This window comes from Sorex araneus, chromosome 3 (genome assembly GCF_027595985.1).
Source record: "Sorex araneus isolate mSorAra2 chromosome 3, mSorAra2.pri, whole genome shotgun sequence".
Classification (NCBI taxonomy): Eukaryota; Metazoa; Chordata; class Mammalia; order Eulipotyphla; family Soricidae; genus Sorex; species Sorex araneus.
The window spans coordinates 171,169,666-171,192,124 of record NC_073304.1 but is presented as its reverse complement, the minus strand read 5'-3'; the positions used below and the strand labels follow the sequence as shown (position 1 = coordinate 171,192,124).

The 22,459-nt window shown below is 44.7% G+C and overlaps 1 protein-coding gene across 3 annotated transcripts in view; it reads right to left on the bottom strand.

The window, feature by feature from the left end:
• The window catches only part of CBL (Cbl proto-oncogene), a 74,976-nt gene that overhangs the window by 12,449 nt on the left and 40,068 nt on the right, over positions 1 to 22,459 (bottom strand). For all 3 annotated transcript variants that reach the window (XM_055129842.1, XM_055129843.1, XM_055129844.1), the window contains 10 exons: positions 14,332 to 14,478; positions 12,651 to 12,807; positions 11,114 to 11,235; positions 10,561 to 10,698; positions 7,810 to 7,897; positions 7,360 to 7,491; positions 6,945 to 7,148; positions 3,792 to 3,923; positions 3,328 to 3,705; positions 2,179 to 2,273 (listed from right to left, as the gene is read on the bottom strand). In XM_055129842.1, the coding sequence (XP_054985817.1) occupies positions 2,179 to 2,273; positions 3,328 to 3,705; positions 3,792 to 3,923; positions 6,945 to 7,148; positions 7,360 to 7,491; positions 7,810 to 7,897; positions 10,561 to 10,698; positions 11,114 to 11,235; positions 12,651 to 12,807; positions 14,332 to 14,478 (1,593 nt within the window). The remainder of the gene's footprint in view (positions 1 to 2,178; positions 2,274 to 3,327; positions 3,706 to 3,791; positions 3,924 to 6,944; positions 7,149 to 7,359; positions 7,492 to 7,809; positions 7,898 to 10,560; positions 10,699 to 11,113; positions 11,236 to 12,650; positions 12,808 to 14,331; positions 14,479 to 22,459) is intronic.

Genomic DNA, 22,459 nt, shown 5'->3' with positions numbered 1-22,459 from the left:
TTTGAGGGCATATCTGGTGGCGCTCAGGAGTTACTCCTGGCTTTGCACTCAGGGATTGCTACTGGCGAGGCTCAGGGTACCATATGGGTGTCAGGGATTGAACCTGGGTTGGCCATGTGCAAGGCCATGTGCAAGGTGAGCACTTTTACCCCCTGCTCTCTGACACCTTAAAGAACTTTTTATTTTTTGTTTTTTGGGTCACACTCAGTGATGCTTTGGGGTTACTCCTGGTTCTGAATATATTCAGGAATTACTCCTGGCAGTGCTTGGGGGACCATACAGGATGTTGGGGATTGAACCTAGGTCGGCTGTGTGCAAGGAAAATGCCCTACCCGCTGTACTATCACTCCAGCCCCAGAACTTTTTAAATGATAGGGAGAAATGCCAAGGATATGATGCCAAGTTTGGGTGCGGGGGGGAAATATAAAACCGTTTCTTAACTTATACATATAAACATTTTATATATCTATAGGCACAGCCAAGTATTATCTAAATCTCTGTATAATACTGTCTATAAGCTATGAAAGCAGGATCATGATAAAAAGGAACGTGGCATTGGAGGCTGTTGGGCAGCCAAGACTACTGAGGCCAGGAGTCCAGAGAGAGGACGGGGGAGGCACCCCCCAAGGTCTAGAGTGCATGCTTTGTATGTGGGAGCCTCGGGTTAGACCTCTGACACCACACTGTCCTCTGAGCATGGCTGGGAATATCCCTTGAACACTGTCAGGTGTGTGTCTCCACCAAAATACAAAGAACAGTAGAGAGAAAAGGAAAAACTGAAGCACAGTCTCATGTGAAGGTTCTGAAACTAGGGCCTAAAGTCTGACGAGAACTGGAATCCTGGGATTCTACAATGGCCAACATGTGTGGAGGCAGAAATCCTGAAAAGGAAGCAGTAGAGAATTAAATTTGAAATTCTCCCTGCAATTCCTCCTAAAGCTACTGCTAATCCCTGAGCTGTGTATGTCAAGGGCAAAAGCGAGCAATTGCACAGAAAGTAGCTAGTGACCAGAGGAACAGATAGTTTTGCTATCTACAAAATGGCAGATAAAGTTGGAGCTAACAGATACAGTCGTTGGACCACAGAATGATAAGCTCCAGGGTTGTGAAGTCCAGCCCCTCAGAAGCAGATGTGTGAGAGCCACAGTGTAATCATAAACCTCAACAAAGACCCAAGTCCATGTGCAAACCTGGGGGAGCACTGTAACCTGATGTGTGATCCTGGCAAGCTCCATAGCTAAAACAGTATGTGAACCCCAAACCAGGTGCACGAGTATCACCTTGCTCCCCCACCATTAGCGTAATTACAACTACAACAAGTCAAGGCAGGGTGGAGAATGAAATAAGTAAAATCTATACAATAGCAGAATGCACTGGAAGCAACCCCCAAGCACAAAACTGGGAGTAGCCCCTGAAAACTGCCAGGTATGCCCCCCAAAACAAAACCAAGGGTAAGAGAGATAGTAGAAAAGGGTTTAGGCACTTGTCTCGCATTTAGCTCACCTGGTCTGAATTTCTGGTATGGCATACGGTCCCCCAAGCATCACCAGGAGTTATTCCTGAGCATAGAGCCAGGAATAAGTCCTGAGTACCTCCAAGTATGACCCCCAAACAAAAATAAAATCTGGTGAGGATTCAATAGAGGGGTTGGAGTAATAGTACAGAGAGGGTGTTTGCCTTGCACGTGGCTGACCCAGGTTCAATCCCCGGCATCCCATATGGTCCCCCAAGCACCACCAGGAGTAATTCCTGAGTGCAGAGACAGAAGTAACCCCTGAGTATCTCCAGGTGTGACCCAAAAAGGAGAAAAAAAAAAAAAAAAGGAAGAGGAGAGAAATAAGATTTAGGAAAAATAAAGAACTCTTTTAGGAGCTTTGATTCCTTTAGAAGAGGAACATAAAGATAATGTTTATTTCCCTGGGTGAAAAGGAAAAGAGGGCAACAATGTGCCTGTTCAAAGAAATTATTACTGAGAGCTCAAAGAATGAACCAGAAAACTCTAGGAACACGATACGACACCCCAATTTCTAAATGCAAAAATACCCACAGACATCACTCATTAAATCACCAAGTCAATAAAAAATATTAAAGACTGCTAGGGGAAAATAAAAACCCAAGATTTTTTATCAGTAAGCTGTGCCAACCCCAATGTAGGAAACAGAACTTGAGTAAATTTACCTGGCCGCCAGAGAATAAATGGCATTGGCAGAAGCAGAAGGCTTGATTTTGGGGTGCTCACACTCAGGACCTGCTAATGGGCTGCTATTCATACCCTGCAAAGAAAAGAAGAGTGCTCTTTTTATTCTGGAAAAAAGCACAGTCACTTCCAGCTTCCAAGTTCAAATTTTTTTTTTTCTTTTTTCTTTTTGGGTCACATCTGGCGATGCACAGGGGTTACTCCTTGCTCTGCACTCAGGAATTACTCCTGGCGGTGCTCAGGGGACCATGCTGGGAATCAAACCTGGGTTGGCCTCGTGCAAGGCAAACGCCCTACCCGCTGTGCTATTGTTCCGGTCCCATAATTTCCCCCCCCCCCCCCCCCGCCAAGTTCAAATGTAAGGATTGGGGAAGCAGACACTGAGTGTCAAGGAGATGGGGTTGTGTTTTATTTTGTTGTTTTAATTCTAGAAAACTTTGAGTAAACTGGCTATCTACACAATGACCATCTCTAGCTTAGATTATCTATACACTTGTGGCACTCACATGAATTTGAACACTTCCTCCATAAGACATCCCTTCCCTGAGTCACACCCCACCCACCAGCAATTAGGAGATGAGCATTTTCTCTAAGGGTCATATTTTTCAACTTTGCCCTTAAATTCCATCTTTTTTTCTTAGATTTCCAACTATTTCCTGGCCAGTTCTTCCTTCAATGGCTCATCTCAAATTCACATGCCTAGGGGTCAACTAGATAATATAGTTGATAGGGCGCCTGCCTAGTCAGGTGTGGCCCAACACCTCTCAAAAAAAAAATTATGAGCCAAGTTAACCAGGTTCATAAATTCAGGGGTGATGTGCATGATTTCCGAACCTTTCTTTGGTAATCCACTGTTTTCAACACTATCTAAAGGCTCTTATCTAATAAGGCTACTATATATTTTGGAGTGGCACACCAGAAAATGCTCAGAAGTTAGTTACTCCTGGCTCTGCTCTAAGAAATCACTCCTGGTGGGCTCGGAGGACCATATGAGATGCCAGGAATTGAACCTGTGTACAAGGTAAACGCCCTACCCACTGTTCTATTGCCCCAGCTACCCTGAATGCTATTTAAAACATCTTAAAACATGCATTAATTTGTGAAAGGATCATGTCAAAGTCTGGACTCACCAGGGAGGTATCCAGACTGAAAGTGCTTCCGAGTCTATGCCCATCCGCTCTGGATTCCATTTGGGAGGGCAATGAAAATGGAAGTGAATGCCGATTGGTTAATTCTCTTCCCGTCCAGGGATCGCTGGGGTTTGGCGCAACTACTGGTACTTTGGGGATTGGCCGAGGCAACCATGATTCCCCAAGGCGGCTAGAAGGGACAGGTGGCAGTTTGTCCCTGGACGGACAGTCGCCTGGTGTACACGGCAAAGGACGTCTCTGTGGCCGGGTTTCTGTTCCACCAGAATACGGCCGGTCTGGTGGGGGCGGTGGTGGAAGGTCTCGAAGTGTGGGAGGTATTGGTAAAGGCTTGTCCTTATGAAGGGAGCCAGAAGCAGCCTGCAGAAGCATGATGGAAGCAAATCAATTAAAACCTATGATCCAGAGCAAAAGCCCCAGAAACCCAGAAACAGGTAATGCTTTACCTTAGAAGCAGGTCCAAGACCAGAAGCACTTGAAGGAACAGAAATTCTCTGCTGTAGAAGGTCAAGTCGAGGTGGTACTGGGGGAAGGGAAGCTTGTGGGGCGATTGAGAATGGTGAAGGAGGCCTCTCCACCTAGCACAGAGGAATTTCCCAATAGGTCACTCTTGTTTGGGGAATGGCTTCTCACCTAAAGCTGCAGAAACAAAGACTAGAGGAACACTAAACAGACTAATCCTGACAGGGTGGAGCAGCACACATGGATTTTCTTCCTATCGCCATAAGAGGGCGTTCTCTCTCACAGAAATAGGGGGCAAGCTAAAACTAGAAGAGGCTTTGCTACACAAAGCTTCAGAACAGCTACCACAGGGGCTGAAGCAATAGCACAAAGGGTAGGCTGCTTGCCTTGCACATGGCCGACTGGGGTTCGATGCCCAGCATTCCATACGGTTGCCAGGAGTAATTACTGAGTGCAGAGCCAGGAGTAACCCCAGTGCATCGCCGGGTGTGACCCAAAAAGAAAAAGAAAACAAACAAACAAACAAACAAACAAACAAACAAAAAAAACCCCAGCTATCACAGAAAAGCTTCCCAAAAAGCTACCAAAAATTACTACATTTTCTACCTCCTAATCTTTCCGAGGAAAAAAATGTTTTTATGACTAAATATCCAGTTTCATATGAAACAGACAGATGTTAAACCTCTCAATAAACGGAAAAGAGGTAAGCAGTTCTCTGTGACTTATTATGAAGAAAAAAAAAGGGGGGGAAGGAATTTCTAAGAGGAAAATGTTCAACAGTAAGTTAAAATCCATTGTATTTTTTTTTTTAAAGAAATCAGTGATTTCAAGTCAATAAATAATCAGAATCACTATTTTCTGTCATCTGTGTCCCCAATTAAAGGAGGTATCGATACATATGTGACCTTTCCCAATGCCCCCAGACTAGGCTGAGGGATGCTCACAAGTTTGTGGAAGACAGCTGTCAGTGGGAATGAGAGAATTCATACAAAAGGGTACTTTATACTTTTATCCCCCACCCCGAGCACTCTAAAGGGAGGACAGTAAAGCTGTACTGTAAGCACTTATGCACATGAGCAGAAAAATATCTTTTCTCCGTATGTCAACAATGCTGGGTGTGAGGGAGGGCAAAGAAAAATCCCAACCATTAGCTATTTTGTTTTTACTCATGTTTAAAAAAAAAAGAGCAATGGAACTAGGAAGACAGAAAAGGGGTTAGAGCAAGGCATGCACCTGACCCTGGTCACATCCCTGGCACAGCAAGCCCCCTAAGCATCACTGGGTGCAGCCCTGGAGGCCCCAAGTATTGGCAGCCCAAAGCCCTTGCAGCACTGCATGTTTGGGCCCTCACAATGACCCACTGGCCAGTTAGCTGAGACTCACTGGCAGGACCCGGGGCATTCTGAGCACTGCTTGGGAGAACTAGCATGCCTGCCTAAATTAGGTGGGGGAGGGGAATCACAGGGCCAGAAAGATACTACAGTGGATAAGGTGCTTATCTAGTATATAGTCAACCTGGGTTTGATCCCTGGCACCCCGTATGGTTTCCTGAGCACCGTCAGGAGTGATTCCTCAGTGCAGAGCTGGAAGCAAACCCTAAACTCTGCTGGGTATGGTCCCCAAACCAAACCAAAACAAAAAAACAGACAACCCCAAGCCCCTCATTTTTCTGCCTGACCTTTTCAAATTTTCTAATTTCATCTCAACTGTATTTCCCATCACTCCCTGCTCTGGAATTCCGATCTCTTTGCTTTTGCTGGTCATTCCCCTGAGAAGCCCCTCTACATCCTGATACCTCCCACCTCCATCTCTGCCATCCCTGAAGAGCCACGGCAGAGCGTATCATGGCACCCCATACATGGCACAGCAGCATGACTGGCCCCTACAATGTCCTTTTCTCCAAATACAAAATAAGATTCCAGGAGAGGCGGGAAATGCCAGTGAAGAAACTCTCAAAGGAATAATGCAGCAACATTTTCAAGACCTAAATATTCATGAAGAGTTTACTATCCAGCTAACCCAATGAACGAAAAGAAATCCATAATGGCCTAACCCCAAAACCCTTAAGTTCAGGGGGTGTGGAAAGAAGGATAAGAAAAATACTTTCAAAACCTTCAAGGAGGAAGGCAATGAGAGAGCTCAAAGGGCTGGAGCACATGCCCAGCAATGCATGGCCTGGAGTGACTACTGTGTACGGCGTGGCGGTCCCCCGCCACTGCTTGGGAGGAGACCTCCCCACAAAAAAAAGACCGGGGGTGCTGGAAAATATAGTATAAAGCAAGTAGGGCGCTTGCCTTACATGCAGCCCACCTGCTGTCAATCCGTGGCATTCTATATGGTGCCCTGAGCACTGCTGAATATGGCCCCAAAAGAAAAAATAAATCAGACTACTGGAACAAAGCAACATCAAAAAAGCAAAATACACCAGAGATTACAAGTAGGGGAAGCAATAAAAAATTAAGAGTTTAATTTTTTTTTTTTCCTTTTTGGGTCACACCTGGATGCACAGGAGTTACTCCTGGCTCTGCACTCAAGAATTACTCCTGGCGGTGCTCAGGGGACCATGTGGGATGCTGGGAATCGAACCCGGGTCGACCGCGTGCAAGGCAAACGCCCTACCCACTCTGCTATCGCTCCAGCCCCAAGAGTTTAATTTTTGTTGTTGTTTTTTGGGCCACATGTGGTGATGTGGATTGGACTGGGTCAGCCCATGCAAGGCAAGTGCCCTACCTGCCTCACTAGCAATCTGGCCCAGAGCTGAATTCTTTTCAAGCTAGAACAACTCTACTCTAGTCAGTCATAGTAGCTGGGAGAACAGACGATAATAACAGCCTGAAATATGGCAGTGAGGATAGAGAAGGAGAAAGGTCATTGAGAAAATAGAACTCATTCTTAGGGTTGAGTATAGGATCATGAGTTTAAAAGAACAAAATGAGAGCTGGGGTCAGGGATTAACAGCAGAGCACTTGCCTTGTGGGCATGGGCCGGGGTTTTATCCCCAGGCCAGGCGCCCAGCACTCCGGCAGTGAGTGTGTCCATTGTTACTATTCCTCACAGCATGGCTGCTGGTAAGTGCTCCTGAGCTTTAGAATACAGCAACTCACGAGTTTCACCACTGCCTTAAATTGCAGGCTCACCTTGGCACCAGCTAACTCTTTCATCATGAAGAGAGAATCATCGGCACGTTCATCATCGTCGTCATCATAATTAGGGGACGGGGCTCCTTCTGCTCCCTGCCTCAACAGGCTGCCACTTCCTCTAGGATCAAATGGATCGACCACAATGGGTTCAGTACCTTTAATTTCACATCGGCAGAAAGGACAGCCCTGGCCTTCAGACTCCTGCACAGGAAACAGGAGAAGGTAACAGAGACAGCTGAAAGGATTCCAACGGGCATTCAAGAGAACATGCATTTCCTAGAGACGATAATCCACAGTGAAAACCTGCCCTCACCAAGCAGGCCATCTCTGACCTCTGTAAAGGATGCAAACACTCCCCCATCTTCCCCCAGAGGACTACTTGGTAGAGAAAATGCAAGGTGAAAAGCCGTACCTGCCAGGACGTCAGACAGGACGTGCACATGAGATGTCCACAAGGCTCGATCTTGACATCCTTATCGTTCTCAGCGCAGATCTTACACAGCTGGAATGTGGAACCCATCTCACAATATAATTCATATTGTTCCTTTGATTGAAAAAAAAAGAGGGAGAGAGCTTGTTCAGCCGACTGCAGATATATAGGGAATGAACGACTCCACCCTTAAATATTAAAACATAGAAAATGGTACAAAAATTCTGCTGGTATAAAAGCATCAAAATACAGATCAATGTTCCCCTACTGCTACAAAACAGTACCAATTTTACCAGTAACAGGCCCGATTTTAAAGTACACCCATAAATTCACTAGTCAAATCAATGTTTCAAACTTAAGCATTCCAGTCATGTAATAGAAGCCTACTGTAGGTCTAACTAATGGGAGGATTATAAAATATACAAAACTCACCTGGGTCACTTTGATGTGGTCTTGGGGAGTTGGTTCACATAAGCCTGTCAGATCCGGATTCTGATTCCGGCCATCAGGAAACAAATAGCTGTACAAAAAGTAACCAACCGTGGAGTTTTTGTGAAGCCAAATAATGGTTTGCTAACACTGGCAAATGACAGCTAGGAATTCCCTTATTCTGAAAGGGCATCTTTGAGCCCTGGGGATGGCTTGGTGACAAAAAGAGCGTATGCTTTGCAAGCATGAGATTGAGAGTTGGGTCCCTGTGCTGCGCACATACACGGTGGCTCTGCCGTCTGGGACCTCAGCACCACAACACGGTGTGCTCTCCAGGGCACAGCATCACAGTGAACTCCGTGAGCTCTGTGGCCAGGACCGCAACCCAGTCACAACTGAATGTGTGAGCACCACAACCAGGAAAGTGGAGCTCCTGGTTACTGTCATGAAAGCAACAAAGGGAAGAGATGGGGATCATTCATACATGCATAAGAATTATAAAGGAAGAAAAGAAAAGGGCCATTCTGCATTAAAAAATCTTAAGATGATACTTTCAAACTCTGACACTCTTTCTCCAGAGTACAATATCACAAGCTCTTTTTTATGGGGGCAAGTGTGGGGGAGTTCTGGGGCCACACCTAGCTGTGCTCAGAGATCACTCCTGAAGAGGCTGGGGGACTATATGTGGTAATGGGGATCAAACCTGGGTGGATCCCCACAGGCTCTGTCTTTAAAGTGCAGGGGCTCACGAACCTCTTCTGTAAAAAGGCAGCTATGTCAGACACTTTTACAAGTGCCATAATTCTAATGTTACATAGTCTTATATGGTATATTTGTTTTATTTAACAATATTAAAAAAAAGGGGCAAAAACAACAAAAAACAGACAACCTCTGATAAGCCTTACCCAAACAGTAATATTAGGTGTAAGCCAATTTTTGGGTATCCCCTATTAAAAAAAAAATTAATATTGGGACTAGAGAATACAGTGGGTAGGACACTTGCCTTGCACATGGCTGACCTGGGTTCAATTCCCAGCACCCCAAATGATAAATGATATGGTTCCAATATTCTGGAGCCCTACCAGAAATGATCCCGTGAGTACAAAGCCAGGAGTAATCCCTGAGCACCACTGGGTGGCCCCCCTCCAAAGAAAGCTCACATCTATCATCTCCACTCTGATCCCTTTGGTCTTGTGTGGTGCTCAAGCACCAGCAGGACACACTCAGTGCTGCCAGAAGGGTAGCCAGGAGGTGTCTGAGTGAGGTAGTGTTCCCTCATGTGAGAGAGCTGGCCCTCACCTCTCTATTCTACTCTATTGATGACCAGAAAGTATAAATTCTTGGGGCCGGAGTGATAGTAAAGTGGGTAGGGCGTATGCCTTGCAAGTGGCGGACCCAGTTTAGGTCCCTGGCATCCCATACGGTCCTCCAGCAATGCCAGGAGTTAATTCCTGAGTGCAGAGCTAGGAGTAACCCCTGAGCATTGCTGGGTGTGACCCAAACAGCAAAAGCAAAAAAAAAAAAAAAAAAAAAGTATAAATTCTTGTGTGGTTTTAGGCCACACCCACCAGTGCCTAGACTCCGTGCTGTCAGAGTCAACTTGAACCTGGGCCTGCCATATGTAAAGTCTGCTCAGCCCATTGAGCACTCTTTCTCTGGCCCACAAAGTTTAGTTAGTTATTTTTTTTTCTTTTCCGGGGCACACCCAGCGATGTGCAGGGGTTACTCCTGGCTCTGCACTCAGAAATCACTCCTGGCGGTGCTCAGGAAACCATATGGGATGCTGGGAATTGAACCTGGTCTGCCGCATGCAAGGCAAACGCCCTACCCGTTGTGCTATCGCTCCAGCCCCTGGCCCACAAAGTTTAAATTCTAGTAACTTAACATGCATTTGCTTTTTGACCAAAGGCCTGAAATATTCTTGTTTACAACCTGAACACTAATAGACACCAATTAAAAAGAAACTAACAGGAAACAAGTCAGCTACCAAGGGCCAGAGAAAACAGCTGGAGCACACACTTGAGCAACTCCTTAGCTCAGAGTTCAGAGTGCCCTGAGTGGTGTGTTCCCCCAACAAAGGGCTGGAGTGAAAGCTTTGCCTGTGAGAGCTCTGAGATCCAGAAGGTCCCCAAAGATCCCCCCATCAAGCACAGCAAGGTATGGTCCAAACACCAAGCCATAAAAAAAAAAGACATAAAATGTAAAAGTACAAAGTAACCCCTCCCCCCTTCCCTTTGTTGCTGCAGGACCGCTCACTGAGCTCACTCTCCGGGCTGTAGCACTCACACACTTAGTCACAGTGCTCACTGGGGACTGGTGCCGATGTCAGACTTGAGTCCTCACGCAAGTCCTCATCCTACCTCTGAGCTTTCCCGGGGCCCCCAGAAGTAGTTTTTGATACTGAATTAACTAGTATTTTTAGCGCTTATCAACTGATAATCAGTTTGAATTCTCAAAGGAAGTGTGACTCAAAGGAACTTAGTCATACATGTTAACACAGATTATTAAATTAGACCCTGTGAAATTCTGCTGAGTCCCCAGGAGGTCAGGCTGAAGGCCGTGTCTAACTGTCTAGTGCTGGTGAACTAAAGCACAGCTCACTGGTATCTCTGTCACTTTTAAATTTAACACAGACTTAAAAGTAGTTAACATTTGGAAACATTTACTGCTTATGTAGTAACTAAAGAAGACAGAACTAGTGACCAAGTTTTACAACCCACAGTTCCCGGCTGATGGCAAACCACAGGTACTCACAAGCCTTCCCTGAAGCCATCAATCAGTGCTTGGAAGAGAGGTTTATTGTGAGGAATTGTTTGGAGGATGTTTCCGTCAGCTGTGACATACCCAATAGCCCACTGACCCAGACGAGTACAGCTCAGCCGGAAAATGTAACTGAGAACAGAGATAAATGGAATCTTTAATAGATATGCTCGCACTAGGGTAGATGGCAAGACAGACAAGAATCAAAAGAACCGTCAATAATAGATTCTTCAGGGACTAGAGACCAAAAGCAAAGGACACATAAGTCCAATAAGCATTTATCAGGGGGTGGGAGATTGGTTAATGGGCCCGAGCGCATGTTTTGCATACTGACTCCCAGACTCCATCCCCCAGAAATAACAAAGCAGGGGTGAGTATCAAATCACAAGATCCGAATAAGTCAATTTCCTTAATGAAATACATCAATCCAACATCAGAAACACAGCCAGGAAGAAATCAATGAAAAATCACGTAGTCTCTGTTGTAACAAAGGTCCTAAGAACTTAAAATTCAGGCAAACAAACCTGCTTTGCTTGCTGGTACTGACCTGCCAGGCTTGTGAATGAATTTCTGAAGGCGAGCTTTCACTTCATCGTATGTCAGGAAAGCCATGTAACCAGGATGAGTTACAGCAAGACTGTTCCAGTTCCTGAGCAAAGAGGACCAGGGCTAAGGAAACAAGAGATCAATCAGATGGTAGGCTCAAGACATGCAGCCATACTCAGAACAAGGAAGAGAAGGAAAAACCAACTCGATTCTCAACTTAAGATCACAGTGCTCTGATTATACTTTGAAATGTCGAGGAAGACAAAAAACATATTTGGGAGACTAGCTCTCTGAAAAGTTAAGAACAGAAGAGAGAGGGGCTGGAGCAATAGCACAGCGGGTAGGGCGTTTGCCTTGCACGCGGCCGACCTGGGTTCGATTTCCAGCATCCCATATGGTCCCCTGAGCACCACCGGGTGTGACCCAAAAAGCCAAAAAGCCAAAAAAAGAAAAAAAAAGGGGGGGGGGAAGACAGAAGAGAGGCCAGAGCAATAGTACAGTGAGTGAGTAGGGCAGTATATAGATATATACGGGATTTTAGCAGAATGGAAGTTGGAGATATATACACATAAATGTCCAATAACAATAATCCATATCCACTACTGGATGTACATCCTACCACCATGATACAAAATAATACTTATTAACAAAGAAATAAGATGAGGGCAAAGGGCATGTTGTACTCTTTGGTAGGATGCTCCCAAGTAGCCCTTAGGAGGCCCAGTGCCTCTGTGGACCTGCAGGGCTGCTGCCTGGGTCCTTCCACAGTGCTAAGCTATGGTGCGGAGGGCTAGCAGGGCCACATCTGCTGTGGGGACCTGTCTTAGTGACCCTGCATGCAAAGCTTGTACTCCAGCCTTTTATGGGATTTCCCTGGTTCCCAGTAATTATATTCATATTCTATTTTACTATAACAGTATACAGATGCAGATGTACAAATATAAAACGTAATACTTTTCTGGTTACACTGCCTAATCAAGAAAAAACTTTTTTTCTCCCTGTTTTATGGTACTAAGAGTCAAACCTAGGGCTTCAGACATGCAAGGTAAATACTCTATCACAGAGTCACATCCCTTGCCTGAAAACATAACTTTTGTCGAGGGGGGGGGCGACAGGGTCTTTTGGAGGTCACACCCAGCAGTGCTCAGGAGTTACTCCTGGCTGTGCACTCAGGAATTACACCTGGCGTTGCTCGAGGGACTGATGAAACGCCAGGGATGGAACCTACTAGGTCAGCCATGTGCAAGGCAAACACCCTAACCACTGGATTACTGTCCCGACTCTGGAAAAAATACTTTATTTAGGGGTAGGAGTGGTGGTTTTATGGACAATGCCCAACAGTGCTCAGGGGCTACTCCTGACATGGTGCTAGAGATCAAACTGGGATCTGCCTCAGACAAGGCAAGTGCATTACCCTCTACTATCAAGCCCCCAAAATACACTTTTAAAATAGGCAAAATCCTAAATGTTATTTTTCAAAATGCTTTCGCTTCAGAAAAGAAGCAATAACTAATCTGCCCAACTTTTTAGCATTCTACCTGAAACAGTCGTGTAAAGATGTCAAATTCAAAAACTGAAATATAATCATTGCAGGTCAGATCAATAGTGGACTTCAGAGCCATGGCCTCCAGCCCAGAACTGATGGGATGAACTTCATGAAGGGCTTGTCGAAAACTCTTCCAGGGGACTATTGTCCTGTTTGGGGGGCAAAAAGGGGGGGCAGAAAGAACAGAGTGAGATGACAGGTAATTCTGGGCACCACTATAAGAAGGAAGAGAAAGAGTCTTACAGTGAAAGCAGTATCAATTTCAATTCTCTTAAAGAAGCTGAGCTCTATTTTGAACTAAGGAATAAATGACCTTTTTCTAAATTTTTCTAAGGAGTAAATTAGTAACAGAAGCCTTTTTCCACTAGTCTTGGGCAGAATGTCACAATGAACCCCCTCTCATCTTTGTTCAGACATTTCTCCTATTAGAGAAATTAGATTATTCTTTTTAAGTGTAATTTGTGGCTAGATCTTTACTAATTGAAAGCTTGTGTTTCAACTCTATGTTTTGTGTTGTTCTGTTTTAAGACCACACTGGATGGTGCTCCGAGCTTACTTGCTCAGGGGACTTATGCAGTATTAGGGATTAAAACTGGGTTGGGTGCATGCAGGACAAGCAACTTAGCCAATGTATTATCTCTCCGGCCCCTAAACTCACATGAAAGCTGCAGGGAAAGAGGTAGGAGTGATGATGGTATAGAGGGTAGGACTCTTACCTTGCACACTCCTGGCCCAGATTCAATCCTGGGCACCCCATGTGGTTCCCTCAGTTCTGCCAGGTGTGATCCCTGAGCACAGAGGCAGGAATAACCCCTGAGCACAGCTGGGTGTGGTACAATGAGTGAGCATAGGTTTCAACTGAATTGATAAGGATTTTATTTTAGGGGTGGGGTGGTCACACCCGGTGATACTCAGGGGTTACTCCTGGCTTTTGCACTCAGGAATCACTCCTGAAGGTGCTCAGGGGACCACATGGGATGCTGGGAATCGAACCTGGGCCGGCTGCACGCAAGGCAAATGCCGTACCTGCTGTGCTATCACTCCCGCCCAGATTTTTTTTTTTTAAATAATAATCTTGGGGGGCTGGAGCAATAGCACAGCGGGTAGGGTGTTTGCCTTGCATGTGGCCGACTGGGTTCGATTCCCAGCATCCCATATGGTCCCCTGAGCACCGCCGGGAGTAATTCCTGAGTGCAGAGCCAGGAGTAACCCCTGTGCATCGCCAGGTGTGACCCAAAAAGAAAAAAAAAAATCTTGGGGCCAGAAAAAGAACACGTACCTAAGGCACTTCTTGCCTTGTGTGCAGTCAATCTATGTTCAATCCTCAATACTGCATATGTTTCACTAAGTCCCACCAGGCATGACCCCTGAGCATAGAGCCAGGAGTAAGCAAATAGCACAACCAGGTATGGTGCAAAAAAAATTAACACTGAACTACCCAGCTTGGGTTGGCAGAGTGCTACTGGGAATGACCCTCAGGCTCCCTGAGCCTTAGTCTGGGAGATGCTACATGATGCCTGAAAGTGTCAAGATTTGAGCCAGGAAGCACACAAAAGATTATTTTTTGTTTTCCTGTGTTTTAAATATTTCATCGATTAAATAATTAAACATAAATGTTGCCACAGCAAACGCTTTAATTCTTTATAGTTTAAATTCATCATTTTGAGACTTACTTTTCACCAAAAGCTTTCCGCCAAAATTCTGCAGCATCTGCTTTAGTAATTCGAAATGTGTCTCCTTGGAAGAGACCACTGGGAAAGATTCCTTTCAGTTCTGCCAGCATGTGGCTGAAGATGAGGGACAGCTTGGTTAGGTTTCTCCTGCAAAAGATCAGAAGGGCAATAATTATAGAATTACACATAATTTTTGCTTTACAGGCACTGAATTCACCATACCAGGAGTATGATTAACACAATACATATATAAGGGCTGAAGAGGTAACACAAAGGTAAGGCAGTTGCCATGTCCATGGCCCATCTGCGTTAGATCCCTGGCACCATACATGGTCCCCCAAGCACAACCAGGAGTAGTTCTGAGCACAGAGCCAGGAGTAGACCCTGGGCATCACTGAATGTCTCAAAAACCTCTTCCCCAAAAGTACATTTATAAATAACCTTTATTATTTTTGTACTGTTTGGGGGGCACACCCAGTGGTACTTAGGGATTACTTCTGGCTCTGTGCTCAGGGATCATTCCTTGTAGGGCTAAGGAACTATAGGGGTCATTGGGGACCAAATCAGGGTTGGCCATGTGCAAAACAAGCGTCTACCCATTGAACTCCAACCTTTTTTATGATCAGTTATTCAAGATATAGAACACTCTGGGATACTTAATGAGAGGAAGGAAAATGCAGTTAAGGATATTAAACAACCTGTTCAGAGAGGAGCTTCAGAAACTGTTTTTGCTCTAATATCATGCCAAAGATACAAAAACAATACACTGCAGAAAGATTTGGACCAGGGAGATTTCCCAAAGTGCTGAGCACAGGCTTTGCACATGGGAGCCTTGGGTTCACTCCCCTGCATCACATGGGTCCCTAGAGCACTGCAATTGAGTGTCGTCAAGCATGGAGCCAGGTAGCCACCAAGCATCAGGAATGAACACCCCCCACCCCAAGTACAGATGAAAGGAATATGGTTGCATTCACTACCATCTATTACTCTCTCTATTAAACCATTTGTTGTAAAAAGAAAATCAGAAAATTAGGGAGATGGCTCAAAGAGAATGAGTGCGAGTTTTGCATACAGGGTTTCATTCCTAGAGCCATATGGTCCCTAAGCACTCGCAGGAGTGACCCCCAAGCACTGAGCTAGGTGATTCCCTGAGCACCTCAACATGAGGCTCTCAAACAAAACAAAACAAATTAAGAGGAAGTTTTGTCAGTAGTACAGCTCTTGGTCTTGATTGATCCTGATAACAGCAATAAATGAACAACAATTTATAAGTTTACAATGACACATCAAAGAATTCAACAATTTAGTATGAGATATAAGATGCTATAATCACTCACAAAAGAAAATGTTAGAAAAGCAAACTATATCTCCTGTTTTGCATGAATTTCTCCAAATTCTAAAAATTATCATAGAGAAGCCAGAGAGTTGGCTCACAGATTGTGTGCACAGAAAGCATGCTCCATGCAGGAGGCCCAGGTTTGATTCCCAGCAACACATGATCCCCTGAGCACTGCCAAGCCCATGCATCACCTTGGAGAGCCCAGGAACAAAAACAGTCATATAATTCAAATCACAGAAATTTTCAGTGAAATGACTATCTAATATGCAGACCTAATAAATATAATCTTTGTCAAAGATTTGTCTTCTTCCTTTACCAAAAATCAAATGCTGATGCCCGAACCATGTAAAATAGCTTACACACTTGCATTTGCCACTGTTAATGGTAGCAACTGAGATGCCACACAGTACCAATGCACTCAAGAGGTGATGCCTCTACTTTTACTTTCAGGAGCTGTTCCAGGCCCTGCACCCAGAATGGACCTCTGGCAGCGCTTAAGGGACCATATGTGGTACTGGGATTCGAATTAGGGCCAGCGGGACAAAGGCCTTAACACCTATACTACTTCTCTGGCTCTAGGTGTATGCTTTATCAGATTATCTTGTTTTTTCTTAGGGGTGCTGGGAATGGAACCCAAGGCTCAGACATACTCCCATGTATACCACTGAGCAACATCCCAAATCTTTGTTAACTTTAATGGTATCATTGGACAGAACAGCCTGTAGATAGTGTTACATAATTAATCCAAATCACCTACTAATTACACTTGCTTATTCTGTTTTCTTAATAATTAGTATTCACGTATTCAGAAGTCTACTCATTCGTACCCCATGTTGGGCACCAAAAAACCAAAAAAGTCTATTCTTGTCATACAAGTAACTTATAAAATGTCAAGCCCATTTATGATCAGATTGAGGGCCAGGAAAATAACTTATAGGGCTACTGTACAACCTTTGCACATAGGCAGCCTGGGTTCATTCCCTACTACCTAGAGAGTACAGCAAAAAACATTCTCCAAGTAATGTATTTGGGAATAGCCCTTGAGCACCACTGAACATGGCCCCCAAACAAAGATTCATGATCAAACTTTAATTTGATCCCCTAAAATCATTCTTTAATAGACACAAAACTTTCTTTTCTGTGCTGCACAAAGATAACCCATGCCACTGTGTCTTTCCTGGATCAGTGCTGTAGCAGACTCCTCTTGGCTTTCCAGAGCACACCACTGCTGACAAGGCCCCAGCCAGCTTTCCGACAGGTCAGTTTCAGTGTTTGGAGACTCGTTTTCCATTAAGTGTAGGAATCGTTCTCCATCTAGTTTATTATTGGCTTTCTAAAAGCACTCATAAAAGTAAAAATTTTAACATTATTTGGGTCAGAGAGACAGTACAGGGATTAAGGCACTTGCCTTGCATGAGGCTGACCTGAGTTTGACCTAACCCCCGCTCAATGCCCAATACTGCCAAGAGTGAGCCCCATGCACAGGAAAGGGTAAGCCCTGAGGATCATTGGATGAGGTCCCCAAATGCCACCCATCTGCAAAATATGAACATTCCTTGGAGACAACCTAAAACAGCATGAGTGAGATCAAACAAATAGAAGCATTAAGCAAACCTCTAACTTCTTTATTCCTCCTCCTGCTTTTTCAAAGCCTGCCATTTATTGCTGGTTAGCAGAAGAAACAAAAAACAGCAAAGAACAAGAATCTACCACAGCAAAATTGTGAGGGTGATCACTGGATAGAAAATGTGTCACATACAGATCCTTGCAAATGACCTTGCTCTCCAGTTTTCAACAACCATCAGAGTGCTCAGAAGCCTGACCCTCCAGAACACGGACCATTCTGCCAGTCACTCCCAAACAAAAGCGAGACGCCATGGGTCTCTTGTGAGTCTAAACTGTTGAGATCTACTGTTTGAAGACTATGCTCAACAGCACAGCAGAATGTAGGACTCTGACAGAAGAAAACAGATCACACTCCAGAGGTTACTGAGCACTTTCTCAAAGAAGCAGTTTTGACTCTTAATTTCCTCACCACTGCCTACTTTCTCCCACGCTGTCCTCTCTTGGTCTTCTGACTTGCTTTGCTTCTCTTTTGGCTGTTTCTCTCAATATTTTTAGAGAGCGACTTCCCAAGAATTTGTTCTCTATTTTCTTTTCTTTTTCTCTGCTTATCTTCCTGATTCTTCCTTTGCAACCTAAAGCTTCAAAACCTACTTGCAGGTTGGGGAGACAGCTCAAAGCTTATGTTTTGCATGTTGAAGCCCCAGGTTTGATCCCTGGCACAATATAGTGTCCTAAGTAAGCAAGGGGCACTGTGCCCAGAGTAACCCTTGAGCACCACTGAGTGTGGACCCCCAAAACCCAAACAAACCCTACACTGCACAAGATTCATAACATTTTAGGCTTTTCACTGCCCACATATTTCTCCATTCAAAGCCACAGGCTCAATACTGAACCCACTTCCTTCCCATACGTGCTTTCTTCATGTTCCCTATTTCTGGAATTAATGGCATTACTATCCTACTTTCTACATGTTGAAAATTACAGACTCACTCTGGCTTTTTCCCTTTTGATGATTCTCCACATCTTACATATATCCAGATCTCCATATTTTACATTAACTTGGATTTCCTTTGTCTTTTTTTGGTGTTTTTTGAGGTTTTTTTTTTTTTTTTTTTTTTTTTTTTTTTAACTACACCTGGTAGTACTCAGGACCTACTCCTGACTCTGTGTTCAGGGATTGCTTATGGTGGTGCTGGGGATAAAACTTGGGTCAGTCACATGCAAGGCAATGTGACCTACCCACTATACTATCTCTCAGGCCCCTGTGCCAAGTAGATTTTGTTGCAGATTTTGCTTTGAAGCCACACTTGGCAGTGCTTGGGGTTCCTCCCAGTGATGCTTGGGGAACCATGCAATGTTGGGGATTAAACCTGGGTCTCCTGCATGCAAAGCATGTGCACCAGCCTATTGAGACATCTCTCTGGCCCCTAATCCTATCTTTGAATTATCTATTTGCTTTTTGGGTCACATCTGGCAATACACATCCTGGCTTTGCACTAAGACTTACTCCTGGTGGCGCTCAGGGGACCATATGGGATGCTGGGAATTGAACCCGGGTCGCTACATGCAAGGCAAACACCCTACCTGCTGTACTATTGCTCCAGCCCTGAATTATATTCTTAGTCTAATAAAAACTCCTTTGCCTACTTACTCCCTAATTCGAAGTTCAGTTTTCAGTATCCTCCTATATTAATTTAATCAGGGGCCAGAGAGATAATAGAGTGGGTAAACACATGTCTTACATGTGGCTAACCTGGATTAGATCCCTGGGTCTGCACATAGCCCCTCAGCCTCACTAGGAATGATCTATGAGCACAGACAGGACTCAGCCCTGACCCTGCAGTAGAGCCCAAACCTAAATAAATAAATAAATATATGTACTCATACCGCATAAAAAGAATTGATTTTGAGGAGGGAAAAAGCCATCGCTACAGTGCCAATAGGATAAAGACACACTCAGATTTTTCATTGTCCTGGACTGTGAAATTGCTTTTTGTAATTGTTTAATTCTTTACTTGCACATTGCTGTCAACCTGCAATATTACCAGTTATAAAAAATTTATTAATTTTTTTTCCAGTGGGAAGGAGTTTTAGACCACACCCGGTGATGCTCAGGGGTCACTCCTGGCTCTGCACTCAGAAATTACTCCTGTGGTACACGGGGGACCATATGGGATGCCACACAAACCCAGGTGGCCTTGTGCAAGGCAAACACCCTACCCACTGTACTATTTCTCCATCCATTATTACACCTTTTCTTACACATAACACTCGTATTCATTTCCCATCTCTGAACCTCTTCTATCTATTTCTTCCCTTGTCTGAAATAAGACCCATGTGAAGCATCATTTCCTCCTCCAGAGGGCTGGACTGACCACTTCCCCCACAGTATCCTCACTGCAGCTGTCTTTATGTGGGTTGAGTCCTATCTTGAGCTAGTTATCCATGCACACAGAACTGAATCCAGCTCTGAGGTGTTTGATAGCCCTTTGGGTGTCTGGCCTAACTTCTAATCTTCCTTCTATCTTCAGAAAAAAACAAAACATGAGAGTGCCCACAACCTACTATACTAGACCTATGATGACCCAAACTCTTGGTTTTGTGGAAGTTAAATGACCATGAGAATATCACAGGGTGGGAGCAAAGTGCTTCAAAAGAAAACCCAGCTGAGAAAGAGAGAAAAAGAGCTGCTGTTTTGCAGAGGTGGTCTTCAACAGCTCCCTGAAAGGCGATTTTGAATGCAGATAGCCAGAGTCCTGTGATAACCTGGGTGTGTCGGCATCTTTGACCCTTCAAATGATTTTCCACTGACAGTCTACCTACTGGTTCCTAGCACTAGGCTGAATTTGGGATCATAAACAATGCACAGAAAGCTTTTTTCAATTTTTGAAGGAAGCCACGAAAAAGGGTAAGCTATTGATCACGGGGATGTAATGGCACTACGGCCCTAAGAGCAGTTCAAAGTGCTGACTGAAATAGTTCTGAAAATCAATTTAAGACACTTTCCTACTTAAGGCTGCATCCCTGCCAACAAAACATCCAGTGTGTATTTCTGCAAACCGCACCAGATGCACACCATAAGCATCACACGTCCTCAAAGGAAATCATCTCTCTAAGCCCTTGGGCCAGGGCACTGTGAAACTCACTGAAGCTGAAATTCTGCTGGATAAATCACTTAAAGCCTTAGGTCTCTTGGTGAGTGTCTATGGTGTGTGTATGTGTTGGACTTATTACAAAGTAAGCAAGACTTTCATAAATCATTAATCCTGTCAGCACTTATACTATGTCTTAACAATTCTCCAGGGATGGAGAGATAGTATAAGGGGTAGGGTGCTTGCCTTGTATGTGGCTGATCTGGGTTTGATTCCCAGCACCTATATGATCATCAGAGCCTCACTAATCCCTGAAAGCAGAGCCATGAGAGAGCCCTGAACACCACTGGCTGTGGCCCCAAAACAAAAACAAAATAACATTTCTCCAAACACACACCACACACACTAAATATATATATGTATATATGTATATGTATATATATATATATTTGGTAAAGATTCTATTTTTTCTTTTTTTGCTAAAGATTATAAAGACAAAACTTTCCTTTCTCAAATTACAGTTGTAGCAAGTACAGGCTTCTCTGTAACTCTGTACTGGAAGAAAAGGCTGTTTGTGCACTCTTTTTTTCCATTGCCTTTCCTTTGTGGTTATGTCAGAAACATGCACCTGAGATGCAGTGCTCGCACACTCAGTTGTGGCGCGACAGAGGGGACACACTCTGCAGTGGCAGTACAGATCACAAACAGCAGAGCTGTGCTGCTGGTGCAAATGGCAAGGGTGCTGGTGCTGGGATCAGACTCTCAGTCTCGTGCGCAGGGCAGGCCCACTACCTGGGCCTCACCAGTACTGCTTTGAGCTCAACTCTCACTCTAAGCAAATACATTGTACTTGACAGCATCTGTCTTCCTCTTTTCCCACAACGCCCCATCCATGGTCAGATGCTGACTCAGTCTGCAGTCAAGGGCTGGTCCAAGACTGCTGTCAGCTCTTTTTCCCCTCACCAAACTCACTCTAAAAGTCAACATGCCTTCAAATCTCATATGTGGATAGAATGTATCACCAATACAAAGGGGTGTGTGTGTGTGTGTGTGTGTGTGTGTGTGTGTGTGTGTGTGTGTGTGTGTGTGTGTGTGTGTGTGTGTGTGTGTATTACATGTAACGATTGTGTTTGCTTCCAAGTAGAAAGACATACAATTTGTCAGAACACAATCACCATTTCAATATCATGCAAGACTGGGTTAAAAAGCTGCCTTAATATAAGATAAATGGAAAACTCAAAGCAGGCAGAAGAGACAGCACAGAGGTTAAGGCAACTGCCTCACATGCGGCTGTGGCCACAGCAATGGTTTGAATTCTGACACCACATATGAACACTCCCCCAAGCGCTGCTGGGTGAGGGGAGGAAGGTAGAGGGGGAGAGGGAGAGAGAGAGGAGAAGGAGGGAGGGAGGGAGGGCGGGAGGGAGGGAGGGAGAGAGAGAGAGAGAGAGAGAGAGGAAAGGAGAGAGGGAGAGGGAGAGGGAGAGAATAAGAGATGAAATAACACAAAAGTTAGGGCACAAGCAGGTACAGCCACAGCAACTCTGGTTTGAATCCTGAATATAGTCTCCCAGCAACAGCCAGGAATGAGTCCTGAGCACAGAGTCAGGTTTAGACCCTGAACATCACTGGATGTGGGCCCTCCTAACAATAACACACACACACACACACACACACATCGAGGATGGAGAGAGAGTACGGGGGTACCATGCTTTGCCTTCATGGATGAGGCTGAATCAGGTTCTATACCTGGCACCACATATGGTCAGAGGCCTGCCAGGAGAGATTCCTGGGTGCAGAGCCAGGAGTAAGCCCTGAGCACTGTTGTGTGTGGCCCCTCACGCACACACACACAAAAAAGTATGACCTTTTATTGTAGCATTGATTTCAAACTGGAAAAGCAACCTGAAGTCAGCCATGTCATTTCATTTCATTTCATTAGCAGATTTAAGAACACGCAAGACAAAGAACATTGGTGCTTATAATTTTATGACTGGGGATTAGAAATTACCATGAAGAAATAGTACTTTTAAAGCATATTTTATTTATTTGCTTTTTGTTTGGAGGCCACACCTGGCAGTGCTCAGGGCTTACTCCCAGGCTGTGCTCAGGGATCACTCCTGGCGGGGCT